Source organism: Triplophysa rosa, linkage group LG14 (assembly GCF_024868665.1).
Source record: "Triplophysa rosa linkage group LG14, Trosa_1v2, whole genome shotgun sequence".
Lineage (NCBI taxonomy): Eukaryota > Metazoa > Chordata > Actinopteri > Cypriniformes > Nemacheilidae > Triplophysa > Triplophysa rosa.
In genome coordinates, this window is record NC_079903.1 from 6,592,278 (window position 1) to 6,615,624 (window position 23,347).

The following is a 23,347-nucleotide window of genomic DNA, read 5'->3' on the forward strand; positions in this document are numbered from 1 at the left end:
CTCCTTTACATGCGGTAAATAAAGTCACTTTATTGGTAGTTCATTGGTAATGAACGTGCTGTATTCCCATTTGTAAAAAAATATTCATTATTTTCAAGTAGTTTCGAAAATAGTTTTGAGGCGAGATCTGGTCTAGTAAGTGGCACAGCATTGTTACGTGATGTTTAAGGAAAATATCCATTAATTTCACTATTTGTGGCTTGTGTTTTGAATATATGTTCCCCTGCATTTCAGACATTTTGCCTAAACACATTTATTTTGCACATTGTGACACGAATCTGGCTTATTTCATTTTTTTATTATAAAGGTATATTCTGTTCTACACAAATTCTGTAAATTATTGTTTGATTGTTTTTTGGTGCATCGCGCATGTGATTCGACCATCAGTCGACAATAGGCAAGACGTGACAATTCTGATTCGACTATGTAAATCCTTAGTAATGAGTAAAACCGACTATGACACCCCTATAAAATACACAAAATTACAACAATTTATCTGAGGGACCCCCAAGTCTATTTTTACCACTTATAGGGGTCCTTAATGACTTATTGGGGGTCCCAGATTCCCCCAGCCCACCCAACTAGAGCACTACAAACAACTACATTTCAACGCATTCCAGACTCCAAGATTGGTGAACTGTGACTTGTGAATTCATATCATGAGATGAATAAAAGATTTATATGGCACACTTTAGAAAATAGGGTTAGGGTTTCAACGTATTTTAAATTTTGGCTAGTAACTTATGAAAACATTATTAAAATAAAAAATGTAAAAATAAAAAATGCTGTGGTTACAGGAGCTCTAATACTGTGTTCACACCAAACGCGAGCAATCGCGTTCCACGCTCTTTATTACTCGCAGGAAAAGTTCGTTATTTTCGCGTGAGTGACGCAAAAACGGAAAATTTTCATTCGCGTCATTCACCCCGCCTGCCGCAAGTTCGCGTCTTTGCATTGACTTTGTATGCAATTTACTCGCGCCAAACGCTTAATTCGCATTTGGTGAGAACACAGCATAAGTATTAAACACAGTATCTACGTAAACACAAGATCAAAATCCAAGATGACGAAGCAGTATTGCATAATTCTATTTTGTACAACACAGCTTTTAAAAACACAGCACGAGCACTATTGAATCCATGATGTGTGGATAAAAAACCTGATGTCATGGCGTATATTATCAGATCCGGTGATGATCTATATGTTTAGAGGCCTCTGTAGAAATTTTGCATGCTGAAAGTCTGAATTAAAAGCAAAACACAAACTAACAGTAGATTCCCAAAGACTTTTATTGTTAGACCAACAATAAGCCCGCTTTGACTCAGATCAATAATAAAAACCCAGACTTTACCACGCTGCCCATTTTAATGAACCGCAAATAATGTGAAACACTGAGCCACCATGTACAGTGAAAGAACAGCCAGTCGGAGCCATGAGATTCTTGCATATGTTCTGTTTTGAATACTGGTTAAGTTAAGCATCTCCTTTTACCACAGAGAGACCATTAAGCAACAGATCCAGACTTCTCCGTTTTAAGACCTACAGTAGACCAGATTTACAGAATTTATAGACTAATACCACAAATATAAGACTCCAACCCTGATAACAACTAGCATGTTTGAAAAAAAAAAACACAATTATAGGAGAAAATAAAAAGTATTCTGGTGAAATTAATGATGGGTGGACTCTGAATGTTTTATATTACAAACATTATGATTATAACAATAAGAACTGAATCCAAACTGGTATTTTTTTGTTTTAAAAAAGTGTTTTAAAGGTCCATTGTTTCATTTTTTGGAGGATCTATTGACAGAAATGCAATATTATATAAATAACTGTCTTCAGAGGTGTATAAAGACCTTACATAATGAAGTGTTATGTCTTTATTATCTTAGAATGAGCTATTTCTATCTACATTCACCGCGGGTCCCCTTACATGTTATTTTTACAGTAGCCCTAAATGGTCAAACTGCTTTACAAAACGCGTTTCGTAAATACATCATCTCCTTCGGCAAAAGGGTGAAAACGTTACAAAATGTTTGTCCTGTGAGAGCCACCTTAGTGCTTCGAAAGGGAGGGGTGGAGTGAGCCATTGGTTGCAATTTGCAACGTCACCACTAGATGCCGCTAAATGTCATACACTGGACCTTTGCGTGTGCTAATAATAAAACGATTCCATAAAAAGTTGGTCTATTTTACCCCAAAAATAATAGTAATGTCTTTATTTACTTACCATCACGTCATACTGTGCTTCATTTCTACTGAAGAACACTGGAGGAGAGATCTGAAGGTATGACTTTGCACTTTATTCCACACAATAAAAGTTAATGAAAACTATCTCTGTGTTTCAAAAAAACAGCACTGAATTTACACTCTTAAAACATTCAGTTGTCATGATATACTGTTTTTCTACCCTATCTATCTTGTAACAGATATTGTGGTCTTGGTTGACAAGACCTTATTCTGTAGGTACAGATGATAAAGTTTGTCTTGTTGGCTCAATGAACCAAATCAGGCTTGGTGCTCTATAAGTAAGTAACAAAAACCCCTGGGCTCATAAAATAAGGTGGGATTTGTCTAGATGTGAATTCAGCCATCTATCTATTCTCAGCCATGATGTTATGACATTACACAATCCGACACCTAAGCGCTGACCCCGCTTAGATAATGCCTCATGGTGTAACACTTAACAACATGCAAGGTTAAGAGAGGGCGTGGCTAAAGGATGTGGCGGCACTGCACAGCCTGCCAAAAGACACTTAATATAGAAACACTACATCTAAATATACTGCATACACACCCAAAAGCATCAGTATGGATTACCAAATTGCACTCCTTGCTCACTTAGTTTTGTTGTGATCTACATTACAACTGTTTTTAGTTTGTTTACCTTTATGGCTTTACATGACGTGATAGTTCACCTAAAAATAAAAATTCTGTCATCAGTAGCTCACCTTCATGTCATTTCAGACCTGTATGACTTTATTTCTACTGCAGAACACAAAAGAAGATATTTTGAAGAATGTTGGTAACCAAACAACGGTGGTACCCATTCAGTTCTATTGTCTAGACACAAAACCAATGCACATGAATGGGTACCGCCGTTGTTCTGTTCCTCAAAATATCTTCTTTTGGTTTTGCAGAAGAAAGAAAGTCATACAGGTTTGCAATGACATGACAGTTAACGAAGACTGAATTTTCATTTTAATGCCAATTTTTTTCTATTTATCACTTTCCTGGTTTCAATCTGAAAAAAAATCATAAAAACATATTATATTGAAAATCATTTAAAAAAGTCATTTAAAAGGTAAATCATGTAATACATATTACATTTTATACATCTATAACTTATTTATATCTTAAAAGGAAATAATCAGAAACCCTTACTCATTTTTTTGTTTTTTTTCCAGAAAGATGAACTGAACAAAGAAATTGTATAATCAAAATAAAATATAACTTTTAAACTTTAAAGTCTATTTCACATTTGTATTTTTTACTTGGCCAGTCATGTAACTACAGAGGCAACAACTACACAACTTAACAAAATGCCTGCCTAAATGCTGCGGGTAGTGTTTTTATCCACCACTCTCTTGCCTTACCCCTCATAATTTACAGGGAAACCAAAGTGGTCCCAAACACCAGACCTGTTGGTTTTTGGAGGATCTTCCATTTCTGGTCTGGTAATCGCATTCACGTTACTAGCCATATTGCTATTCGCTAGTCCAACATATGCCTGATTGGAGTAACGGTTAAGTGTAATAGTGTTTTTCTTTGGGGGTGGGTGGGAGTGGCAGACAGCACGTTGCCTTTTACGTCGTTTGGGTTGCCTTGTTGAGCGAAGTCGCACTGAGAACATCATATTTCACACACTTTTCACAGCAATTTTATTTTATTTTAGGATTAGTCAAACGTACCGTTCGGTTTGTACTGCGTTCCGAATCGAAAGCCTCGTACCGAACGACTCAATACGAATACGCGTATCGTACACCCCTAATGTGTTGACAGTGTTATTATGGTGATAATGTTCATGTTGTTCCAATGAAAGAATACTCATGTGATACTGTATATACACTGTTGGATATTTTCGCTGAACAAATTCAATGGACAGTTCACCAAAAAATGAAAATTCTTTCATCATTTATTGAACCGCTTGACATTTTAAACCTGTATGACTTCGCAGAACCCGCATCGACTTTTATTGTACGGACACAAAACCAATGCAAGTCAATGGGTACCACCCTTCTTCGGTTACCAACATTCTTCAAAATATCCTCTTTGTGCAGGTTTGAAGTGACAGAAATTTCATTTTTGGGTGAACTATCACTTTAATCTATTAGGCTAGTGAAAGTGAAAATGTGAAGTAGAAAGATTTTTAAATGTGACTTCAAACTTTTTAAAGCTCTTCAAATGCTTTTGTTTTTTTTCATTCAGACAGACACCGGGCTGCACGAAAAACGTTTTCAGCTCAAACGACGGGTTTCAGGTTTAGATGCTGTGCGATAACCAAAATGGGTTTCCGTGCTTTCTGCAGACATAACTTGGTTCAAAAATAGCCCTCTGAATTCATAACCTATTTCACAGAACACCACACTGTCACCGTTGTACTTCACTTGACTTTGCTGTTTGCTAACTAAAAGCCTTCAGCTAAACGCAAGGCATGTGAGGGGCGGCTCGGCTACGGGCACCAAGGGGAGAGTCCCTTTACTGCGGCCATGTGACAGGCTGAAAATATTCCCCCAGATGAGCCTCCGGCCAATCTCACACACTGACTTCACTGTAGTCTCCTCGCACCCCAGCAGCTTTTATCTGTCGCCCTCGTGTCTTAACTCTTCCATCTGCTTCCATTTCAGTACTGGCAACTTTCTATTAATAGTCGAAGAGCAACGCGCCTTTTTCTGCGCTGTTTTTCGGCATTTTGCTAAATCTAGTTGACGAATGAGCGCTGGCGGCTGCTTTGTCGGCAATTAAAGGATGGCGTGACTGCCATTGGTCCGCTAACATGAAAGCCCCATTGTCTTGAGAGTATGCATTCCACTTTCTCCTCATCGGTCGACGGCTCCGCTGGGTGGCCGCAAAACTATCTCTTTCAAGAAGTTTTGAGAAAAAACAGCACACAGACACATAGACTTGCGATTGTTTTTTAAAGCAGTTACGATTTAATGAAGTGTTTTTGCATACAGACTGAAGCTGAGTCACATCAGGCTCTCCGTGGTCGTGTGTGTGCGTGTAAGAAAAAGCCCCGTGTATGTAATGTAATGACTGGATGTATATTTGAGTGCGTGTGGTTATGAAATAGTCTGCAGTTTGCTTCTCCGGGTCTGTTAGCGGGGATCTCCGTTCACGTGGGGAGGAAAAACAAATATTTCTTTCCAAGTGCGAGCTGTTCTCTCCTCTCCTCTGGCAAACAGCACCGTCTGCAGAGTAACGCAAGGGCAGCCCATGAGAACATCCACTCAAGAGACGTTTCTGTACACTCGAGTGTCTTTACTTTACCCTTCCATAGTTTACAAAAGTCCCGTCACCAAATCACACAGTCCTGTGGTTAGAATCCGACGTCGGCCGGGTTGCACCGAAGATGATGCGTACGCTTTTGGTTATCACATGGCATCTGCACGTAGTAGGTAATGTTTGTGTGTGTGGCGTCTCAAGACAGCAGGGTTTGTACCTGCTGCGGCGATCTGTGCAGGAAAGACTCCGGCTCTTTATAGCCGTTTGCGGGGTTGGTGACGGCTTTGTACAGCTCTCCATACGCACGGCACACCAGCTCCGTGGACTGTTTGAAGATCTGATCCCTGTGAAAGAGAAAGATAAAATCATATTTTAATTAAGTCAAATGATAATTCACGTTTCCATGCATTTCATATTTAAATATAAATTATTATTTACGTATACATTAAAATGAGGGACATAAGACATATTTAAGATATTCAACAGCATCACGGCTTGGGGGACCCTAGCAACCACCCTAGCAAACCCCTAGCAACCACCCCAACACCCTGGCAACGCTGCAGCAGGTTAAAAAAACACATTCAACTAATTATTATCATCACATTTCAACAAACTCATATTGTAAATTTTATTATACCACGGGGCTGTGGAATGCTCGATTCCGATTGGCTGCCGAAGGTTCTACAGGTGTGCATTATTTTTCAGTCAAACGCACACCTATGAAGTAGTTCCAGATCTGTCGACCGAATTACAGTTCGATATCACTGCGCCACGTTTTACCATTATAACGGATTTATACCGTAGCTAAATTTCCCGAAATAACTTTTAATAATTATGGAAAGTGCGAAAATTTCGACAATTGGGCGAAAGCTGTACTTGACAGTCAAGAAGATGAAAAAAAGAAAGCGAACATCAAAGGCAGCCTGCATTAGCAAACGTCATAAAACGGTCACTAGGGATGTAATGATTCACCGTGAGCCGGTTGAAAATCGATTATAATGTGTGACGATTCAAATCGGTTGAGGTGTGAACTGAATCGCAATACATTTTTTGAACAGCAGGGGCCGCTATTTTCACTGCAAATCTAAACGTGGACATGCTGATATTTCTTAAATGCAAAAAAATCCAAGAAAAGCTCAGACAGTATTAGTTTGTTTATATTAAAGAGACTTTTTCTATTATTAATTTGTTATAAAATTGCAGTTTAGTTTTGTTATTTGAAATAAAACATTATTTTATTATACAAAGAAACGTGAAGCATTTAAGAAATAATGCAAGGGAAGTTGTTCATTTCTAATTTGTTTCAAATCTATTTGTAAAAAAAATCGTGAGTAAATCGTGAATAAATCGCATCGTGAGATCAGAATCGTGACTCGCATCGCATCGTGAGCTGAGTGAATCGTTACATCCCTAACGGTCACTGAAGATCAACTAGACAAGATTGAAGGTGAAAAACACGAAGAAAACACCAAAAAGACAACAGCGTGGGCAGTAAATGTGTTCAACGATTGGCTTATAACAAAAAATAAGTTTGCTAAAGAGGTAGAAAGAGAGGGGGCAAATGCTTTAAACAACCACCTGCGAGCTTTCTATTCAACTGTGAGAACTGCAGCTGGCACTAAATGAATAAATAAACATCGATTGAATACTTGTTCCGTTTTTTTACATCATGCTTAGAACTATAAAATACCAACAACGTAATTTATACATTTTGACAAGCCTACTTGTTCACAGGGTTTTGTCATTACTACAATCACATCACACTCTCTCTCAAGCCTTTAAAATGACGTCTTGGAATTACCGGCAGCTTCGGATGAGAAAATAGTCCCCCACCCACAGTAGCATTATAAGCGCGGCAAACATAACAAATCTCTTGAAATAAAACACCTGAAAAATTACTTGTGATGTGGTAACCGTGGTATAAGCGGAATAATTGACTCCGGTCCGTTCAATTATCGAAAGTTAATGCACACCCAAGGTGTAACCACATTACCACCTCGGGGTGTGCATTAACTTTCGATAACTGAACGGCCCGTCATCAATTATTCCTTGCATATTAATGACGTGTGTAACATTCACATTGTCACATTTAAGCCAAACACCCGTTCAGACTGCACTGTATGCAGTATGTTACAGTGAGGGAAATAAGTATTTGATCCCCTGCTGATTTTGTAAGTTTGCCTGCTCACAAAGAAATGAAGGGTCTATAATTTTTATGGTAGGTTTATTTTAACTGATAGAGACAGAATATAAAAAAAAGAGATAAAAAGCCCTAAAGTATAATGTGTCCAACACTGTGCTTCTCTGTAGGGACGGTGTTCTCGGGGTCATAGTCAGCATTTCTCTCCCTCCAAACACAGGAGTCAATTTTGGTCTCACGGCACTTTCTCCAAAGCCTTTTCTGAATCATTTTGATGTTCATTGTCAAACTTCAGACGAGCCTGGCGGGCCTTCTTGGGGAGGAAGACCTTGCGGGTGCTTCAGGATTTCAATCTATTGTGGCATAGCGTGTTACCAATGGTTTGCTTGCTAACTGTGGTCCCAACTGTCTTGAAATCAATAACAAGCTTCTTCCGTGTAGTTCTGGGCTGATCTTTAACCTTTCTCATGATCATCTTTACTCCATTGGGGAAATCTTGAGGGGAGCTCCAGAACAAGGGCATTTGATAGTTATTTTGTATATCTTCTATTTCCAAATAATCGCACCAACAGTCTCCTTCTCACCGAGCTTCTGTCTGTAGCCTATTCAAGGTTTGTGCAGGTCTCCAATCTTGTCCCTGACATCCTTTGAAACCTATTTGGTCTGGACCATGGTGGTGGAGAGGTTGAATGGAAGATCCAGATTCTGTTGGCAGGCATCTTTTATATACATAACAAGCTGATTTAGGAGTACTTTCTTAAAGTGACAGGACTAATCTGCCGTCCCTATAGGCACATAACCAATCTGTGGAGCCAGAATTCTTGCTGGTTGGTATGGGATCAAATACTTATTTCACTGACTGAAATGCAAATCAATTTATAACCTTTATATAACATTTTTCCCCCCTGATTTTTAAAAATATTCTGTCTCTATCAGTTAAAATAAACCCACCATAACAATTATAGACCCTTCATTTCTTGTAAGCAGGCAAACTTACAAAATCAGCAGGGGATCAAATAAATATTTCCCTCACTGTATATATATATATATATATTTGATAATAGTCAAGGCTAACGTGCCTTGTTTCACATTTCGTGACCCAACAAACTAAACCCATCACAAAAACACGACTGATAAATAAATCTAAGAACATGTTGGTAGTCAAAACTCGTGCTGTTTTGGTTTTGAGGTTGATTCTGTTCATCGTGGTTCGTGGAAACACATCACACATGCATCTGCCAGATTGACAAACTACACGCGCTGCTGGTCGAGGGAGAAAAGACAGCAGGGACACACACGGCACTGATCTGGGTTCAGGACTAACACTGCCCTCTACAGGTGCTCTTCTGGCAGCACAGCTACACACTGCAGATGATACATTCATTCTTCTGTTAATCTGCTATTTACATTTTGCCAAGTGCTTTTCCTTGCACGAAGTACAAAACAAAGTGTATGTGACCCTGTCTGTGAAAACCAAGATAAAGTCTAAAACAGGGGTGTCCAATCTCGGTCCTGGAGGGCCACTGTCCTGCAGAGTTTAGCTCCAACTTGGCTCAACACACCTGTTTGGAAGTTTCTAGTCTGCTTTGTGAGACCGTGATTAGCTGTTCAGGTGTGTTTGATTAGGGTTGAAGCTAAACTTTGCAGGACACCGGCCCTCCAGGACTGACTTTGGACACCCCTGGTCTAAAAGCTCTATTCTGAGATTGGAAAAAAATAATTGTACTATGATATACATTTTTGACATGGCCTTACCCAGTCATTATTAAAGATATCATTATATTAACATTTCATTTTTACAGAATGTTGTAAATGTACATCATAGGATGATTTTATGTAGAATAAAACAAAAGTTAAGCTGGGTTTTCACAGACTGGGTCACATATAATGTGTGCTATACATTGTCTTTAAAAAGGGCTTAAATGTCAAGTTCTTAAAAATGCTTTTGCAGTTAAAAAACGGCGGAACAGAACAGGGTATTTTTTAAGACGCAATCTGTTACTATAATCAAGATTATTTATTTTAATAATGTAAGGGTCTGTTCTATTTTACAGTACAGCTAATATAAAAATGTTATATTATTATGTTTTGTTAAACATTAGTTTCATGTTTCTGTTATAATTACTTTGAACACAACATCTAATCGCATATATGCAGGTATATGACGGTATATGTGTTTTTCATAGCCATTTTTTCTTGCCGTTCCTTTAAAGGAATAGTTCTTTCTTTCTTCAGTTTGTTTTTAAATCACCTGTCACTTAATGTACGTATAAAACTCCCAAAATGCTGAAGCTACAAAAGGCACATACTTCCATCATCAAAGTAATCCAAATTCAGTACACATCTTAGTAAAGCAAACTATGTACAGGCAAGCAGATGAGGTCATACATAAACGAGAGAAGCGTTTAATTTTAAACACCTTTTTTCTGATGAAATATTCCATTCTGCCCTTTCGTATGCACACATTGTATGCTTTGTTATTATGATGTGTAGTAGATTTGGGCTGCGTTTCCTGATAACGTTGTCTCTTATGGTGCTATGAAGACTCTAAAGGTATATCTTAAAGGACCCACTGTATGAAAGTCAAAGTTTTCTGTGTTTAACTGCTATAATCGGGTCCCCGGTGCATCTAGCAACCCAGAAAACGTGAAAAACAAGATCCCAGTAACTTTGTTTTGATAAGCCTTTCTCTGCAAGCATGTGAGAAATCGAGGCATTCAGATTTCGCTTCTGATGTGACATAGACGCAGGCTCTTATTATAATGTTACTGCCCCTTAATCTACACAGTTCCACCCACGGCGCTCCGCCATTGTTGTTTTCACAAGTGACAGCGGTGTACGTGACGCCATGGCTAAAGTTCGTGGACAACATGCAATGTAGTCGCTGCACAGATATGGAGGACTAAACCTGCAAAAATTATAAATAAATAAATGTATAAATAAATAAATATGTAAACTAATAAATGTAATAATATGAAAATAAATAAAGGAATGAATGGTTTGATAAAAGAAAATAATTCGTTTCAGCTATTATTGATCTTAGCTTTAACTTTTCTTTTCATTTTTTAAATTGATTTATTATTTTTTGTGTCCATTTTTTAATTATTTTTATTATAATTATTTTTTATTTTTAGATTATTTTATTTATCATTTCCTTTTATTTTTACATTTATTTATTTATACGTTTATTTATTTTTATATTTATTTATTATCGCATGTATTTATTTCCACTTTTATTTATTTATTCTTGAATTTATTCTTACTTTTCTGTGTCTTGTATGATAATTAGATGGGTTGGTCTTGCCTACTATTGGTTCAGCGTAGATTGAAGCGTTTGATCGATTACTCTTGACTTGTTTTGGACTAACGTCACGTCACTCACTGATCGTTTGCTTCGTGTATAACGTTAAGTAACTATGGCGTGCGCACAATTAGCTAGAGAGTTACAGCATTTAGCCAATGAAGTCGATAACCATGCATCAAATGACTGTGTGTCATTCAGATTAGATGCACTTATTGATGATTTATTACAGATTGACGGCGAGATAAATGACAAAGTTCTCCCTCGAGTTGTAGCCTCTTTGCAGCACATTCAAACTCTGTGCGAGTCAGAGGGTGCTATGGTGGTGTTACAGTTCAACTGGTGAAAATCATAAAGCACAAAATGTAATAAGGTTTAACTACACAGATGAGCTTGTAAACCGAAGTCGCAAGCTAACGCTTTGTCAAAGTGATAGTTATAAGCAGCCTTTCGGTTAGAAAAAGCGTAAAGATTTAATGTAACATGATGTAACATAATGTAAATGAATTGAGACATAGTGAACTTAAGTCACAAGTTAACACGGTAGTAATTAGCATCGTTCTTTCACTACAGGGGCCATCAAATGGAAACCATTCCTTCTAAAACGACGTGGTTACTACATTTCATAAGAGATAAATAACACAGAGGTCACAAGTTAAGACGGGCATATTCCCTTGATTCATCCAGCTGCATATTGTTGTGTGACATCTTGATATTATTGCAAAGATCTGCAGCAGCTAGCCTCGTGAAATAGCTTAGTGTGATTGTTACCGTAGTGACACGCTGCCTCGCTTTATTGCATGGGTACGAATCCCGTGTCAAATCGCTTTATTTATTTTTTCACCTCGCTTCAGCCGTTACGGGTGATCATACCAATAATTTGCAATATTAACAAGAATGTCAAAATCATGTAACAAGAAAGACTGTATTTATTAGACATCTTAATATCAAGTCGTCTTGTGCTTTCAGAATCGACGAATCTGCTGAGGTCGTTCATGCACCTCTTTGGCAGAGGACCTGTAACCGCAACTTGGTCACCACCTTAGCACCCTCTGACTCGCACAGATTTTGAAGAACTTTGTCATTTATCTCGCCGTCAATCTGTAATAAAACATCAATAAGCGCACGTAATCTAAATGACACATAGTCATTTGATGCATGGTTATCGACTTCATTGGCTAAATGCTGTAACTCTCTAGCTAATTGTGCACCCGCCATAGTTACTTAACCTTATACACGAAGCAAACGATCAGTGAGTGACATGACGTTAGTCCAAAACAAGTCAAGAGTAATCGATCAAATGCTTCAATCTACGCTGAACCAATAGTAGGCAAGACCAACCCATCTAATTATCATACAAGACACAGAAAAGTAAGAATAAATTCAAGAATAAATAAATAAAAGTGGAAATAAATACATGCGATAATAAATAAATATAAAAATAAATAAAAGTATAAATAAATAAATGTAAAAATAAAAGGAAATGATAAATAAAATAATCTAAAAAAAAATAAAAAAATTAAAAAAAATTAAAAAATGGACACAAAAAATAATAAATCAATTTAAAAAATGAAAAGAAAAGTTAAAGCTAAGATCAATAATAGCTAAAACGAATTATTTTCTTTTATCAAACCATTCATTCCTTTATTTATTTTCATATTATTACATTTATTAGTTTACATATTTATTTATTTATACATTTATTTATTTATAATTTTTGCAGGTTTAGTCCTCCATACACAGAGTCCAAACCTCAGAAGAGACAGGAGTGGATTTATTTTATTTTTAGCGGAAATCCCTCAGAAACCATAAGTAAAAACCTGCTTGTTTGCGCGAATCACTTCAAACCGGAGTGATAGCGAAGGGAGCTAAGTCAGTCACGGGCTAAATAGAACATTCAAAGCCAGTATTAAGCTTACTCTATTTGTATATGTCATTTGGAAAATGGGCACTTGGAGTTTAGCTGTATGAATGTTAATACATTATGTGCGTTAATATGTTTAGCTGCGGCAAGCTGTTTGTTTTGCTAATGAACGGGCGAACACTGCGGTTAGTTTCATTTTAAACATCTCAAATCATTCGTCCTTAGGCTGAAAAATCTGTCATAGCATACTAGTTATGCTCTCACGTTGTGTGTGTAACGTTATAACTTGTCAATGACGAGCGCTAAAATCCATGTAATTCCACTGAGATCTGCAGGTGCGCATTCCATGGATTTTATGCAAGCATACACGCACAACGTGAGCGCTGTTCGCTGTGACTGATTTTTTAGTCTCCGGACGAATGATTTGAGACGTTTAAAATGAAACTAACCACAGAGGAGTTCAGGAAACATAATTTTGCTAAACCATTGCCATGGCAGTACTACACGTGTGTTGTGTTGACACGCCAGACGGAAGAGGGGTGGGGTTCGCTGTATCTCATTATCATTTAAAGAGACATGCACCAAAACGGGTTGCTGTGAGCATAGCTGTTTTTGACGAAGCAATTCTTTTTTTACACAGCCATTGATTGATTGTGTTTTTAAGCAAAATATGTTCCAGACATTTCATGAAGACCCTAATAAATCATACCAACTTGTTCAAAGTGCTCATTTTATGAGTCCTTTAACTACAGGTATACCTTTTCTATGTGTGTTTCCCGAACTATACCTTAGGAAGTTACTTTCGTACGTTTCCTTACGTTAACAGGTGCTGTCCATGGCGGTGGTTTTGAATTAATGGATATCGATCGCTCGACAGTCAATTATTCACTCTATACAGACTGCTTTATGCGAGATAGCGGCATTCTTTATAAAATAAGCACTTTAGAAATAGTTGAGGTTGCATGTATTGGGAGTCATAGGATAAAAATAAACCAAATTACAAACTAAATCCAACCATGGATTTTATTTAATTGTGAAATGAGTGTGCGAAACCACAATCTCATGCCCAAATGTCTCAACACGCTACACTAACTGGCAGTATGGTCATTTATATCAAAGGTTCTCAAACTTTGGGTCATAATGAGGATCACGCAAAGCCGCTTTGCTGTTGCGGTGCTTTAAAAATGTTTATTCCAGCAACTAACAATTAGACTGGTATAGTTCACACGTTTATTGTGCTTGCACACTGGATGTGCAAGTGGCGCGTTTACAATATCAAGAGGAATAATATAAACAAGTATGCCATAATTATGCAAACCTAAAATTAGGTATTTTGATATTGCAATTGAATGTATTTATTCATGACAAGAAAAATAATAAGTAAGCTATACTAAAAGGGAGTGAATGTGTGTTTTTCCCTATTTTCTAATTTAAAAGTGTGCCATCAGATACCTTTCATTATACCTGTGTTTGGGAACCCCTGGTTTATATTATCATAATATATGTTGCTATAGTGTCTTTATTTATTCAATAAAAGTGCACAACATGGAACATATAATCAACAGCTATAGCAGGAAAACCACCTAGAGCTGAATTTGCTGGCAGGTTAACTTTTCTGTAATTATAATTGCAGCATTCACAGATTAAATGCACATACACTAAATTGCTCAGCGAATGGCGCCGTCTTTGATTTAACAAAAATATTCGCTGTATCGCTGCAGTTTGACTAAACTTCCTACCACAGTCCTTCTCTTTAAATATACTCTAAATTATTTGGTTTGCCAGCAGATGCATCTTTAGATAATATCATTAAAAGCGAACAACCATCAGTGTAAAGACAATTATATAATTTGCATGAAAACATGTCAATATACTGGTGTATTTAACTTTAGAATTGTATTTGTATAGACTGCGATGTAAAGAAGCTTTTTTTCACACTGGCCACTAGCGGGGTGAACTATTAATAGTGATAAGGTATACAGTATATGAGCGCTCCATCCAACCTTCCGAACGTATGACTTACAGAAGGTATACTTAACTAAGTTTCGGGAAACACATATTAACGATAATGTACAGTTTAAAGGGGTCATTTTACGCAGCTAAAACAAATATTATGGTTTGCTTTAGATGTATTACAATGTGTATACACGATTTAAGCTTCAAAAACGCTGTATTTTCCACATACCGTGCATGTTTGTATCTCCTCTTAGCCCCGCCTCTCTGAAACGCGAGGATATTTTACAAAGCTCATCGCTCTGAAAAGCGAGGTGTGCTATGATTGGCCAGTTCACTACTGTGTAGTGATTGGTGGAATACTGCAGTTGTGTGACGGAAATGTAACACACCTCTTACCATATTTGGAACATCAGGTTTCAAAGCTAATGACAGGTGATAAAATGGCATCGATACTTCCCTATCAATTCGAGCCCGAATCTGATCCGGAGAATGAAGATCATGCCGATACATTAACTTTGCCAGCACGACTCGAGCAGGATGTTAAGGATTGTTAAGTTTTTATTAAAAAACTACTTTAAATAGTTTAAAACTATAGCTAACTGTTTTACCTCTTATATACGGCGTTATAAAGATTTGGCGTCAGTGTAATGAAATCATAACGAATTATAACAAAATTTAAAAGCATACTTTTATTATTTAAAACGTCGTTAAAATGCTCTTCACAAACTAGCACTTTTTCATTGTACTTCTTTGGAACAGTGTTGAAAATAAAATGTAACCATTTGTTTTTTGTTGACTCATCTATTGGCAGAGAAAACAAAGAGGCTTTCTTTTGGCAACGGAACACACAGTGTCTCCACGACATGGCTGCTCCGGCGGCGGTACAATGAGATTTACAAGACCGCCCACATTACTTGCGTGTAGATTTGGGCGGTTTTAGTCAAATCACTCCACGAGCTGACGTCAAGTTGTGGGGGTGTGGTTACACAAGGCGTTTCAGGCAGGTCTGGGTGAGCATTCGCTTCTAGATAAAATACATCTTTTGTTCCGACACTTAAATTTTTGCAATTTCACGTGTCTAAATACATGCATGGGCAACTTATAACACACAAAAGACAAAGAAAAACACGCACTTCTGGTGAATGACTCCTTTAAGGTATAACTTAAGAACAACGTAGCGATAAAAAGGTTTCGGGACATGCAGCCTTGATCTTTTAATATTACAGTCTTGATGTGTCTTTATGCATTAAGCATTTTAGAATGTGCCCAAATTTAACTGGTTCCCATGCGTCTCGTGACGAAAGCTCAGATGTGCAAATTCGCTGTTTGTCAGGAAATTGAAAAAAAACCCACTGTACTTTTTAAATGATTAAATACTGTGTTGTCAAAGTTGACAAGCACTTTTTTAATACAAACAAAGACTTATTGACTTAAAACAATGATTTATGGCAAAAAATCTCAAAAATATGCATATACAAGGTTTCAGAAGAACAGCACACATGACGTCAGAGAAGACCTGGCCCTCCCGCCTGAGACTGGTTTCTCCCAAGGTTTTTTTCTCCATTTAGTTATCATTGGAGTTTGGGTTCCTCACCACAGGGCAGTGTCGGCTTGCTCACCGGGAGACTGCATTTATTAGATATTATTTACTAGAATGATCTTACTTTTTCTATAAACACCATGCCCTGTGCTGTGTTTTACCTTTTCTGTGTTTTTCGGTTTTTCTTATTTTCTCCTGTAAAGCTGCTTCGGAACAATGCACATTGTGAAAAGCGCTATATAAATCAAATTAAATTGATAACTAGTATTGAGAGAAACAATAAAATATAAAGGTATTGGTGTGACTCCATATTTGAACTGGTCGCTCTGGTCTGATTTATCTGGATTTAAATTAGCTAAATAACTTCCAAATATTAATCGTTTTCTTATAAAAACATTTTATGTTGCTTCAAAAAACATGTACTAACTCACTGTAGTCATTTAGATTACCTTAATAATGAATGTATGGGCTTACTGGAGCTTTAATACTTTGATACCTACAGTATATATTTACATAAAATGCTGGACATTGTTATACTGTAAAATAATGATAAAACAAGGTTACACTTTATTTTACAGTGCCCGTGTTACAGTGTAATTATACATTTAAGTACTGAGTAACAAAAATTAACTACATGTACTTACTATAGGGTTAGGGTTGGTTACATGTAATTATGCATAATTTATAGTAAATACTATAGTAAATACATGCAACGTGTAACAAGGGCACCGTAAAATAAAGTGTTACCTAAAACAATTGTTCAACTCAACTATAAGGTAAGGTAACCTGTGAGAGAAATTTTAGGTGATATATTCCTTAAAGAGGTGTGCTGACAAAAATAATAAAAAACAGATAATGACATTGGCTCTTAATGATGTTTATATTATAATTTTGATGGTTATTTGTTGCATCACCTAATGCAATGTATAACAGCCCTAACATAATCCTGACGGTAAATTACATTATTTTTAATACATAAAACATTGCATAAACAAATCAAACAATAATGTAAGATTAAATTATTTTAACAAAGACTCTGCTTAGCTTTTCTTTGTAGCACATGCAGGGTTGAGTCATGTGTGACATGTTTATGTGTGGGAGAGCGAGGTAGAGACAGTCAGAAAGAGAGAGAGAAATGGACCAGGAGCTAATTAGTTGTGCCAAGCCCGTGCACGAGTCCATCTCCATTAATAGAGAACATTAACCTGAGGGACAGCGAGTGCTCCTCAAGCCTGTTACATTTCCCAGTAACAATTGTGACTCAGTGTGCGCGTCTCTGTGCCGCTCAAATAGCAACATTGCGCTGATGCGCTGACACTAAAAGCATGCTCTAACAGCAAGGAAAAAAACAAACGTGACAAATCCAGGAGAAACCTCTCATGCTTACCGCTCTGTTAATGAGATGTGATTTTATTGATTGGTGTAATGAGAATAACGCAGATAAATTAGATTTTATGAGAAAAACACGAACGCTGATCTAGGATCCATTTTTGTTTCGATTGTTTACGACAACTAGTCACAAGACACACAGAAACCAATGAGATTTGAAGTGCTGCCATATTTGAATTTAATGCTAATATGTTTTTGTTTTTTGCGAAATAAATTCAAAATATTAGCTAGTGGTGTATTGTACCACTGTATCACAATATTTTTAACGAAATGTAAACAATACACTGAAAGTCAAAAAACAGATATACCTTCTGAACATTAACAAAATAACACGTTATTAATAACTGCTAAAGCAGAGAGCTTCATAAAGCAATTAAATACAATACATTAAAATACTCTGTATGTTGATGTAGGCCACGTTACTACCTGCACAACCAATAGGAATAAACAGCCATATTATCGTAAAACAATTGCAATAGGTCTAAAATACAAATTTTTACTACGATTTTTTTTCTTCGTGTTTTGTCATACGTGATATATTAAGACCTATCGTTTTGCTTTCAAAGACAATTTATTATTCCAATTTAAATAATTATTAAATTTGTATTTACATAAAATTTTAAATATAGATAATTTTTTATAATGGATGTACATGTTCTGTAGAGCTTAATTTAGGGACCTACATATGTAAAAAACTAGAGATGCACCGATATATCGGCCAATACTCGGTATCAGTTAGGGCTGTCACGATTATGAAATCTTACTGGCGATTAATTGTCTAATAAATCATTGCGGTTATGACGATTAATTGTCTGTTTTAGGGCATTGACAATTATGGCGATTAATTGTCTGTTTTTGAGCTTTGACATTTAATTCTCATACATTTTTGATTCAGCTTTGAAACGACCATATTGTTCTGAATACAAGACTATGTTTTTTTCTTGGAAATACATCGGGAAAAAATTGGGTCATCATATATTTAAGGTTTAGGCGTTTACCTGTCAATAATACAACCGCCAAATACTTGTAAATTAAGTAAATTGATCAGGTGTGAATTGAAGCCACCATTAAAATGCTATCAGTGATAGAAAAGCTTCTAGTCTGTTTTTTCTCACTTGCAAGACTACAATAAAATTTTACTTCTATGTTAATGAGATTTTGGCAGACTGGTTTTCACACTGAGATTTGCTTAAATAATATTAAATTGTACTGCAGGTTATTTGTATGGTATATGCTTTATTTTTTTAAGTGATTTTGTGGTGGTACATTTGACAAGTATTACCATGCTTTAGTTACAATATATACACTAAATCACGATGAGACGATTATTTAATAATTGTGACAGCCCTAGTATCAGTCGATAAAAGTCGATTTTTATCACGGTGGGCTATCGGCGAGATAGTTTAAACACAAGCGATGATCAGGGTTGATATATCCTGTCAATGAAAAGAGGACAGGAAAATGCAATGAATTTGTGCTCGGTATTTAAAAAATATTAAGAAACATCACCAGTTTGATGTTCAAAATATTCAGAAGATGTTCAGAAAGTTAAGAAATATTAATTTACTCTTCAGAATCGGTATCGGCAGACATAAAAAAAAAAAGATTTTTATAAAAAATCTCAGTTTGTGTTTGATTGAAGAGAAGTGTCATCAAAGATATTATGAAGGTAATACATTTTCTGGTGAAATATATGAGCTACTTTTATAGTGCCCCAAAAGACTGGTCCCCAAAAGTTCACTTTAACGGCATTTAATAGATCAGCTTGGACATTCAACTAAACATGATATTTAGGTGAGCTATTCCTTTAAAAGAGGGCTTTTAGTTAATATTAGAGGGGGAAATGTGTACTTGCAGTGTTAAAACCCTCAAAATCATCTAGATTTGTTATATAAATGTAATGTGACTCATACTTGATAGCGGCGCTGAGCAGGAAGTTCAGCTGCTGCATTAAAAGCGTATCAGGGGAGGCCAAATAACGGTCAAACTGGACCTGTGAGAGAAACAGAGACAAAAACACACCAATACATGAACAAATCAAGAAAGCGGAGGAAAGAAGAGGTGATAAAATCCACAGAGAGCGAAACACGACTCACCATGGAGGTTTTTAAGGATGTGCTGTCCATGCCGGGGAGGTTGGCCAAAGGCCCCTGAGAGAGAGAACGGAGCAAAACATAAGACAAAAATACATGACCGCTTCAACGAACAAGAGCTGTGAATTCAGCCAGCCGTCGGCGCAGATATAACACATGAAGACAAGAAAGAATAGGGAGAACAGAAGAAAAAGTGAGAGATTTCGTAGCCTGTGACACTGAAGAGAAAACAAAAATCAGACAATCCGTCCTATTTAGCAGCACATATCCTATGCACATACACAAAAGGGAAATACTGGTCATGACAGCTCTTGTCCTGAAAGAAAAAACTCATGATTGAAGATAATGTTTATGCGAATAGTTAGCACCCCTTAAGGCACTGCTGAGAACACAACGTGTACATGATCTGCATTATAAATTGCGTGTGAAGTTGTGCGTGTTCAGCTAGAAGCATTTGACTTTTTGTGCTCATAGCAATTCACTACATCAACAGAATCCTAACGTATATTAACATACTAGCAAACTATACTAACCACGGAAAAACCAAAGTAATACTTTGAAATGAAACGAAGAACTGAGCACAAAGACTCATTATGAAAACGTCAAGAGAAGGTTCTTGCAAATGAACTGAAACGTTTTCAAAATGATGCCATCAAAAAGAGACACAAAGTTGGCATTGGAGGTCCAGATTCTTTAATCATGTCTGTTATGAGCACCAGGAGCCACATAAAGCTGAGACGGACCATAATTAACAGCACGGGCTAACAGTGAAGATATTGATGCTGTGGGCGAGACAGTTGTGTCCTGTGCTGTTGGACAGCAGGTGTCCAGAGACGCTTAGTCACACGCCAGCCTTTTATGGGGGTGTGTGATGAGGACAGGCGTGGAAATGCCCGGACTGCACTGCTGTGCCAAGACCCGTGCACACACTTCTTTTCTGTGCCTTTTCTTTCTCGCTTGTCATCTGTAATATAATAACACCATGTTTAAATGTCCTCACATATTCAGAAGAGTTCTTCAGACATTTCTTCACCTGACAATTACTGAGCTCACCTCCAAAGATCATGGCTGACTATAAATGCAAAAACTCAGAATCAAAAGCCCTAAAATATAATCCTGTCACGCCGTCATGTCAGCAGGATTTGTTCAGTGGAATATAAAAGGAAAGACCTCCAAGAGCTGGTTTTTACTAGACAATTTAGGCCAAATGCCATAATTTTCGTGACAAGTGGCAAAAAATGGAAAAAAGTCAGACATGGATCCATCGTTAATATATATGCGTCGATAACTTCTAAATGAAATGAGGTGTTGTCACCAAATTTGACATGTTAATGTATGGACACATATTTAAACAAAACATTAAATTGTATCGACACAAAAGTATGTACATATCACCATTGGCACATATTGTTCTCCTCATACAAATTTGGTGACAACGCTACCTATTTGCCAAAAGCTATAAGCAATTTTATGGTGTTGAAAGTGCTTTCAGCTATGGTTTTAAATTGCTTTTGGGTTGCTTTTCAAAAACTCATCATCAGAAATGTCAACATACGCTTCGTCCTTGCAGGCCTGGACACCATTATTGCTGCTTGCAGCTATATTTCTGTTATCATTATTTTTACATATATTTATCTGTGAAATATACTTGTTTCTGGTCTACAAAAGAAATAAAGTTATATGCTCAATCGCATGCTGTGTTTAGATATATTGCTCAAAAACATAAACTGATTTTGGCACACTATGTTGGAAAGTAGGCAAACTTGACTGTGTGGTTGAAACAGCAAACAGCACAGTGTCATTTTTGGGGGGGTGATCAATCTCTTCAAAATCCACAATGATTTGTACGTATCTTACTCACACATAAAAACAAACTACAAATAATTCTGTTCCCTCTAAGCCTCAGAGCTTTGCAAATCCACGTGACTAATAATAAATAACACATTTATTTAAAAACAATTTGCTTTGTCAATTCTGTAAATGCGGAAGCTGGTGCATATGTGCGACAGATGTGTACTGTAATCATGTTTACAGCATTAAGTCTATTTTATGTTCTTGTTCAATCTCGGACCATTTCCTGCCATGCGACGAATAAGTGGAAATCCACGAGCGTGATTTTATTCATGAGCCTTTAACAGTGGAGTAACCATGGTAATGAGGTCTAAAGAGGGGCCATATGAACAATACAGAGTATTCCTCTAAAAAGTGATAGAAAAGATAATAAGGAACTAATGTGTGCTATTAGCATATGTTTGTGTGTTGGGCGCTAATGCAGGTAAAATGATGTCTGGAAAACTGAGCTACGGTAAAAAATATTAGAAGTCAACATTTTTTTCTTGTTATCTTATAACAATATTCTGGCACTTTTGCACCTACACGGGCATGGGATCAAAATAAAACAAGTAAACAAGACACAAATGTTCATCTTATACTTATTAGAAATAAAAAAAATAGTTTATTGTCCAAACTGCAGGCTGTTGCCAACCAGAACATTGATTTAATTGATGTGTGGTCACAGGTGTGCGATTTTAAAACTTTGAACTTGCTCATCCAATCAGATTTTACAGCAAAACATTCTTGTTTTACTTTCTCCTGTGGCTTGAATAAGAAGTTTCCGAACCTTCAATCCAAAACATCAGGCTACAACAAGAGAAGCCCCATTATATCTGGTAATGAAGAGAACATCTGAAATAATTGCCAGCCAGCTGCTCACTGAAGATAATTTCTCTAAAAGCTTTATTTCTGGGACTTGATGTGTATAATTCACATTTTTGCCATTTTAGAGCGGGCGGAAGGAGAGTTTCTTTTCATAAACAGCAGCCAGTTCAACTACTGTCTCAAGTACTTAAGTTCAAATTCTGTGTCTTCCAGTGAAGAAAGAGTTTATGGATGAGGTCTCACCTGTTCTTTGGTGTGTTGCTGAACGCAGCTGTAGATGTGACTCAGTGCAGCTCTGGTCAGAACGTATGTCGCCTGCTCATTGATTAAAGTGTCCAAATGAGCTTCGATCTACAGTGTGCACAGTAACAAAGAAATGAAAATAATATATATATTGATTATTTTCAATATATTGAGAATATAAATAATGGTACATAAAAATGATTAAAAAAATATATATATATATATAGCTGCAAGCAGCAATTACGGGTTCAAGCCATACAAGGGCACAAAGGGAAATACATGTGATCATGTATGATCATGATTTTTTGAAATTCAAAATCATTGGTAAAAGTATAAGAAACACAATAAAAATGCTTATTACCTTTGACCACGCTGTCAACAAATTAATATGAGGTGAACAAGATGTGCTACTGATGTAGTATAAAATGTTTTCTGTCAAAACTTCAACGTATCGCAAATGTACAGACATATGACCCTTTGGTATGCTCACCTTCAAATTCTAATAACTTTTTGTCAGGAGTGTCTCTGAAATTGGTCGCTATCATTATAATCAATGTAGTGGTCTATGCGTCCAATATGCAGAACAATGCGGTTGCCCCGTTTCTATTTCTGACATCGCAAAGCTGCTCCAGCCACTAGTTTAGTCGACCTATCTGAAATAAAATGTTCTTAACGACAAACATTAAAGGTGTGAACTGATCTGTATGAACTTTAG

The 23,347-nt window shown here is 36.7% G+C and overlaps 1 protein-coding gene across 1 annotated transcript in view; it reads right to left on the reverse strand.

The window, feature by feature from the left end:
• Positions 1-5,133: 5,133 nt before the first annotated feature.
• cog6 (component of oligomeric golgi complex 6) overlaps positions 5,134-23,347 on the reverse strand; it is a 60,135-nt gene continuing 41,921 nt past the window's right edge. Inside the window, exons 16-19 of the mRNA XM_057351011.1 lie at positions 22,633-22,740; positions 19,735-19,788; positions 19,552-19,631; positions 5,134-5,792 (exon numbers count right to left, since the gene is read on the reverse strand). Coding sequence (XP_057206994.1) covers positions 5,645-5,792; positions 19,552-19,631; positions 19,735-19,788; positions 22,633-22,740 — 390 coding nt within the window. The 3' untranslated portion in view covers positions 5,134-5,644. The remainder of the gene's footprint in view (positions 5,793-19,551; positions 19,632-19,734; positions 19,789-22,632; positions 22,741-23,347) is intronic.